Source organism: Triticum urartu, chromosome 1 (genome assembly GCF_003073215.2).
Source record: "Triticum urartu cultivar G1812 chromosome 1, Tu2.1, whole genome shotgun sequence".
In the NCBI taxonomy this organism is placed as follows: Eukaryota; Viridiplantae; Streptophyta; class Magnoliopsida; order Poales; family Poaceae; genus Triticum; species Triticum urartu.
Window position 1 is genome coordinate 286,298,455 of NC_053022.1, and position 7,337 is coordinate 286,305,791.

At 40.0% G+C, this 7,337-nt stretch overlaps 1 protein-coding gene across 2 annotated transcripts; it reads left to right on the forward strand.

Annotated features, from left to right (window-relative positions):
- Window positions 1–1,201: 1,201 nt before the first annotated feature.
- Window positions 1,202–6,664, forward strand: LOC125508052 (U11/U12 small nuclear ribonucleoprotein 65 kDa protein). Of its 2 annotated transcripts, none has more exons than XM_048672618.1 (12): window positions 1,202–1,505; window positions 2,093–2,385; window positions 2,585–2,656; window positions 2,801–3,007; window positions 4,006–4,087; window positions 4,194–4,373; window positions 4,451–4,609; window positions 4,682–4,852; window positions 5,447–5,534; window positions 5,637–5,695; window positions 5,916–5,981; window positions 6,270–6,664. In XM_048672618.1, exons 2-12 carry the CDS (start codon window positions 2,177–2,179, stop codon window positions 6,354–6,356), a joined length of 1,380 nt encoding a protein of 459 aa, XP_048528575.1. In that variant the 5' UTR covers window positions 1,202–1,505; window positions 2,093–2,176; the 3' UTR covers window positions 6,357–6,664. The 2 variants fall into 2 exon arrangements, with proteins under 2 accessions (XP_048528575.1, XP_048528580.1); XM_048672623.1 differs by having other exon boundaries at window positions 2,807–3,007.
- The last annotated feature ends 673 nt before the right edge of the window (window positions 6,665–7,337 follow it).

Here is a 7,337-nt window from a genome sequence, read left to right on the forward strand (position 1 = left end):
CCGTGTCAAGTACATCGACTCCTGCCTGCATCTACTACTATTACTCCACACATCGACTGCTATCTGACATGCATCTAAAGTATTAAGTTCATAAGAACGGAGTAACGCCTTAATTAAGATGACATGATGTAGATGGATAAACTCAAGCAATATGATGAAAATCCCATCTTTTACCCTTGATGGCAACAATACAAATACGTGCCTTGCTACCCCTACTTTGTCATTGGGTGAGGACACCGCAAGATTGAACCCAAAACTAAGCACCTCTCCCATTGCAAGAAGAACCAATCTAGTTGGCCAAACCAAACCGATAATTCGAAAAGAAATACAAAGATATAATCAAATCATGCATATAAGAATTCAGAGAAGATTCAGATAATATTCATAGATAAACTGATCATAAATTCACAATTAATCAGATCTCAACAAACACACCGCAAAAAAATATTACATCGGATAGATCTCCAAGAATATCGAGAAGAACATGGTATTGAGGATGAAAGAGAGAGAAGAAGTCATCTAGCTACTAGCTATGGACCCGTAGGTCTGTGGTAAACTATAATTTAAAAATGTTTGTATTTTCAAAAAAATTACAAATTTTTTTGTGTTTTTCAAAAATGTTTGGAATTTAATATTTTGTTCTTATTTTTCAAATTTTTGCCTGTGTTTCCAAAATTTGTTTAAAAAAGTTCACATTCTTAAAAAATATGTTTTTTTTTCAAATTTGTACGAATATCTTCAAAAATAAAAAAATGTTCATAATATTCGAAAATTATTCAGAAAATTTATAAATATTAAGTTTTTTTAATATTCGTGTTTCAATAATGTTCAATTTTTTCAAAAGTTTGTTCGCAAATACTCTCCCTGTCCGGAAATACTTGTCGAAGAAATGGATGTATACATCTATATGAGCGACAAGTAATATGGATCGGAAGGAGTATTAACAAACGACTGCGTTTTAGAAAGAAACGCAATAGTATGTTTTTTTTTCATCGAAACGCAATAGTATGTGGTGCTGCAGTACGCGTGAAAAAAGAACCCGCAAAAAAAACTACGCTTGAAAAGAAGCGCTACAGTACGTATTGCTAAACTAGTACGTTTTTTCCTGAGAAAATAGTGGTAAAGTACGTGTGAAAAAATACCGCTACAGCCCGCGTCGTTTGAAGAATGGGCTGGCCCAGTCGGGTCGCCCTATGTGCGTCCCGCTGCTCCTGGACGCATTGACCGGCACATAGGGACCTCTCTTTCTGCCATGGCGATTTATAATAAGTTATAGGTCTTCCTCCCAATTCCCCTTCTTTCGACTGCCAAAGTGCCGAGCGCCGCCGTCCGCCGGTCCGCCGCACCGTCCTCTAGCCGCCGCCCGCCGGCCTCCGCCGGCTGGTTGTTGCAAGCGCTGCACGCAGTCATTGCTGGCTGCTGGCCCTTCTCGTGCTGCCGGCTATTCTGTGAACTGCTGCCGAAGCCTGAAGGACCGGAGGTCGAAGGAGCAAGCAACTAGTAAGGTATGCATCCGTCGGTCCAGTATCATACGGCGATTCTATATACATTCACTGCTAGTCTGCTACTACTACTCCGCTCCTGTCTAGCACTGAACAAACATGTACAATAAATAAATAAATAAATAAATAAAGGAGACACTAATCCCTTATATTATCTTCAGTTTTTGTATTATATGCTTACTTCACAACAATCACTAGCAAATTAAGATACCCAATGGTGATTCAGAGAAGATTATCTGCAGTTTTTGCCAGTTGCCACTGGATTGCTACTTTGCTAGTTTACTTCACAAAATGATATGTTTAGTGCAGTCATCCATGTCTGATTCAGAGAAGTAATGAAGATTTTTTGTTTTTTGTTTCACGTAAAATAAGTAATGATGATATAATTGCCAATTTCAAAGCTAAGAAGTCTAGAAGAGCATATCTGTGGTTATTGGTTATATTTAGTCTTCTTTTGGTCATTCCGGTGTATTCTAGTGATGTGGAGCACTAGATACTGGTACTTGGACAACAATACGCATGTATTAGTGTAACCATGTATATTTTGTTTCACTTTATGTTGTGAATTTCCATGCATATTTTGCCTTCAGTTTGAAATCGGCCCCCTCTTGGTTGCTGTCACGCCCCGCCACTGCTACCTGTCCAAATCCATCGCCAAGCCACCGGCGTCTCCGATGGAGTCATTTCCGCCGCATCGGCTTCCTCCACTGCCCGGGAATCCCTCCTCTGCTCCGCCGCCACCGCTTCTACATCAGCAGGCTGGGTCTGCTCCGGCGCCGGCAACGCTCCTGGTGCGGCACCTCCCAGAGGCCATCACACAGGAGATGCTCTTCGGACTCTTCTCCCACTATGGCGCCACATCCGTTCGCCTCTGCGGTGGAAAGTACTTCCCTCCTCCCTGTCCGCTCCTGCTTTCTTTGGTGTTTTACATGTTTACTGTGTTTGATAACTTGTGATTTAGCTAGCAGAGTTCCTTATGTATACTATTTCAAAAGAAGTTCTTTAGGTATACTGAGATTTGTCTGCTCGCCTAGGTAATACATGTGGTATATTTTTTACTGAAACTATTTTCACCGTTACAGGCTGCGGAACTGTGCATTTGTGGATTTTAGGGACGAGATGGCGGCCAATCAGGCGCAGTCTGTGTTGAACAGGTTCCTTTCCTCAAGTACACGCTCTGCTTGATTAGTTGTACATTTTCTTTGTTCGAACTAGCTGCGGAATATGATTTTTTTTGTGATCTTAATTTTGTGAATTTCTTTCCTTCATTTTTTTTTGCTAAGGGCTGGTTTTGGCAGGTTCAGGATCCTTGGGAAAGTACTGATAGTTGAGAGAGCAAACCAGCCAAATGCCAAGAATGTGAACGAGAAGCATCAGGAGGAATTAGCTCATGGGATGCCTCAAGTGCCAAGTACGAATTCCCAGAATCAAGAGAATCCTACATCAACTGCCGAACCGATCGCTTCTAGGCTTGGTGTGGACTATTCATTTCCTCCTCATCTTGAGTATGTTATCGCCATCGTCGTTGTTTCACTCATTATCTTCCAACATCTTCCTTTTCTTATGAGTTATGATCACTTAAGCCATTTCATATAGGTAATTGATATGTTATGTGTTATTAGAATGAAGCGAAGTAACTAAAGATGCGAGCTGCTATCTGCAACTTCACCTTTGTATTTGTAGTACTCTTTTGTTCTAAAATACAAGGGACCCACCAAGAGCTAGACCGATATTATTTTAGTTCTGTGACACAAAATTAATATCGTTGAATTCCTAAATGATATCTCTTTCATGTCACATAACCGACATTTTATTGGTCTAATTGTTGGCCAAATTTCTTTTGGAATGTGTGGGCACCTTATATAAAAATGCCTGCTATTAAAGGTATTTTGTAAAAATTAGTCTCCGTGTTCTTTGAATGGATCTCTTAATTGTTGAGAGGGTTGCCCAAACGCGATATATAAGGCATACCCAGTAAAGCTTACAAGTAAACCAGATATGGAGATGGCGACCAAAGTTGCTGTTTCCATTTGTATAGCTCGACAAGGGTAAGATGACCTGGTCTTATTCTATTTTGAGGGAATCCTGGTCTATTCTATTACCAGCAGGGATTACATAAGTACATTGTGTTGTTCAAAGAAAAAAGTAGTGGTTGTATCTCTAATTTAAAAGTTGTCTTCTTTGTTCCCGTTTCAACAAAATGCTTGTCTGTATGAGAAGTTAGTAGCTCAATTTACCACTACTGGATTTATGACCCGTCTAAAGGCCTGTGAGTTATCAATGCAAGCATTTATTGCCACTTCCGAACTTTGAAGTCCTATATCCTGACCAAGATGCAATTCTGACTTCTGAGACTCCATACTCCATACTTCTGAAATGTTTCATAGTTTTCCAACGAGGTCAACCAATTCTTTTCTGCAGAAGTTCTTTCTGTTATCCATGTTAGCAGTCCTAATCCACCATCTTACTTGAGAAATGTGATTAACTCTTTATTTATTTTTAGGTATGCATATCCACCACCAGATGGAAACATATTGACAAATATTGTCAACTCTCTCATTGCCGTTCCCCGATTTTACACTCAGGTTTATTAGAATTTCAACCTCGTGAACTACTGTTACAGTTCACAAGGTATTATTTTGTGCATTTAGCATGAGCAAATGTATTTGGATTGATGTATTTCTGTAACAGGTGTTGCATTTGATGAACAAGATGAACCTTCCAGCTCCATTTCGGACGGGATTGCCTACTCCACCTCTATCATCACAAGTGCCTGCTCCTCCTCCCCCTCCACCACCGCAGCCTTCTATGGCAGAGAAACTTCATTTGGCTGATTTGTCTAGTGATGAGTCTGAGATGGAGTCTTCTGATGTTCGTACCAATTCTTGCGTTTCTATCTTTTAGTTTGTAGTATCTTCGCCAAAAGTTTATGTGTGCTTTATATATAGGAAGATGTTGATACAAGGAAAGTCAAGCGCGCAAAGCATGAAGCTATTGTTGGTCCTGCAGTTGATAGAAGTGTCGCCCATGAATCGGTCGGGGTGAAACCAACTGCATTAGTTCCCAATGAGCTTCAAGTAATAAAAAAGAAAAATCCAATACTGCAGGTGAAGCATTCTTTCTCAGAACTCAAAAGTTTTATTTACTTATTCATTCTCAAGTGCAATGGTTCTGTGCAGATAAAACTTGTCCCTAAGGCTGCTTATAAGGAACTTGCTGATCGGAGTACTATCGACAAGGGATTGGCCTCTAGAGATGAACAACTTGAAGAGAAACATTTTGCTACGCCTCTGGAAATAGAGAAAGAGAAATTACCGACAGAGGAGATTTTGTCCCTTCCCATGTTCAAGGTAGATGAATTCAGTATTTTATGCCATTTGCACAAACATCATCTATGGGTTTCAACTCTAGCCTACCTCAACTTGTTTGTGACTGAAAGGCTTTGTTGTTGTTGTTGCACAAACATCGTGAGTACTGGTCAGCCTGAACATCTCGATGATGTACAGTTTTAGTGATATTTCTTTTTAACTAAAAGATGATTATTACCAATACACAGTGTATGTATCATCATCTGTTCACTTAATTTCGTTCTTTTTATCTTGATGATGAGATGCTAATAATTGGAAGCATGGTTCCTATTAGCAGATTTTAAATGTGGTTTCATAAGCTGGTGCTGCTGGTTGTTATGTGGTTGGGTCTATTATGTCACTATGACACAATGATCAACTGATGGGCATTAGTTTTTTTCATAAACTTGTATTTGTTTTTTTCTTGCTATTCATCAAAATGAACATCATTATCCGCTTTTTTAACGAAAAACTATGGGAAAATGCTGATTTTTCGCAATTCAAGACTTACAAAATGTCCCTTCTGTTTATTGAAATAACATACAGTTCAATTATGGTTTGATGCCTCACTGACACATGCTTGTGTCTGTTTTGCAGAATTACACGCCAGGGAATCCTGCCAGTGTATTATATATTAAGAACTTGGCAAAAGATGTTGTTCATGATGACTTCTACTATGTCTTTGGTATGACCGAGGGAGACTGAATACTGTGTTTCTTAGAATGTTGATTCTGCACATCTTAGTGCCTTTTCATTTCCTCACCTTGTTTCAAACTGCTCTTAACAGGATCTGTGTTTGAAAGCTTGGATGCTGCAAGGTCTGGTTTAAGTATCAAGTTAATGCAGGTTAGATGTGTACATATCTTATGATTATGATTAAAAAAAAGGAACCTATTCATAAATCAATATCCAAATGATGTTCCTTGCTCCTGCATCTGTGGATCATGGTGAAAATTATCGAGCAAGCTGACGTTTGTTTTTGGACAACATTAAAAAATCTGCCACCATTTTGTTTTATTTTGCTAGCACATTCTTCTGTTTCTGAAATATTCTGATCTTGCTCCAGGAAGGTCGAATGCGGGGCCAAGCTTTTGTGACATTTCCATCTGTCGAACTTGCTCAACGTGCACTGGTTAGTGACTCTGATTTTACCCATTAGTTTGTAATATGACAAAATAAAGCTAATTTACTAAAATTATGGTAGAAATCCCATCTGGATACTCAGATCAAAAGCTGCTCACTGTGCCCAGCACTAACAAACTTTGTCTGAAGTAGCAAAGTTATAAGACCAAAAAGGAAAAACATTGAATGCCATTTGTTGTCAGGAAATAAGTTCCAATTGGAGTTTCTTTTAATTCCTTATTATTCAGTCCTTGAGAGCCAGAAGTGCTAAAGAATGGCGCGGTTTCTGATTTTGCAGAATTTAGCGCATGGTTATGCGTTCAAGGGCAAGCCGATGATCATTCAGTTTGGTAGAAGCCCTGCTGCTACCAAAACTTCTTCCTAGGAGGTTGCATTCTTTCCGACTCTGATGTGCTGTGAAGCTGTTGGAGTTGGCAACCAAGATTCTCATTTTTACCTGTGCTGGTGCCGTTGTTGCTGTTAAATTCCAAGTCGCTCTTACAGTGTTGCTAGAACTTTAGGTAAGCAACGACGTCGGTTAATTTGACCCGCTTACGTCTATCTAACGTACTGCATCTCTCCATGAGAACAAATTCTGTAACTATTCTACGCTATATATGCACACTGCCCTGAATGGTGTTGGACTGTAAGACAGCTAGGCATGTCGTGTGGAAGAAACAGCTGTATCTACTATCTTGTGCTTCTCTTCTCCAGATTCTGAATTCGGGGTAATGTACTTCCTCTGTCCGGAATTACTTATGTCGCACCTGAGTGGTAGTAGCTGTGGCTGCAAAGGTCTGCATGTTGTGCTGACCGCCGTGCGCCCACGTCCATTTGAGGTGGAGGGTGAGTTTTTAGGGGCAGTCGTGTGTGCCACGGCTTGGAGCGCACTTCAACTTCTCTGAATTGAACAAGCTTTTGTGTTGATCTCGTCGGAACCAAATGTGCTCAACATTCAGCTAACCTAGCACTTATCCAGCTTCTTTTCCACTCAGTTGCCTTGTGCAGTGTTCACAACCCTTCACGACACCTCGTGAGTTCGGTGGTGGTCCTTGTCATTGTACTTTTTTTATGTACACTTGGTTTGTGTTTTTTGTTGGTGGATTTGCCATGGCCGCCGCCATTGTGTGGTTTTCTTGCATCAAGGCCTCTCACAAATTGCTCTACAAATCCTCTCCCTATACATGATGACACTTCTCCACTCGGATGCAAAGGATCAACTATCGATCAATGTGTACCAAATGAGTAAGATGATGTTGAATTGTTGATAAATGTTCCCACACCTATGAACCTGCAAAAGGCTAATATGTTGAGCTTGGAGGCTTAGTGGACCAAAACAAAGCAATAAGTGGATCAAGATATTAAA

Excerpts from the sequence above, each read along its gene's own strand:
- LOC125508052 (XM_048672618.1), top strand. The coding sequence starts at position 2,177 with ATGGAGTCATTTCCGCCGCATCGGCTTCCTCCACTGCCCGGGAATCCC. Across the intron at positions 4,088-4,193 it reads TTCCCCGATTTTACACTCAG|GTGTTGCATTTGATGAACAA; the intron begins GTTTATTAGAAT and ends TTTCTGTAACAG. Across the intron at positions 4,374-4,450 it reads CTGAGATGGAGTCTTCTGAT|GAAGATGTTGATACAAGGAA; the intron begins GTTCGTACCAAT and ends CTTTATATATAG.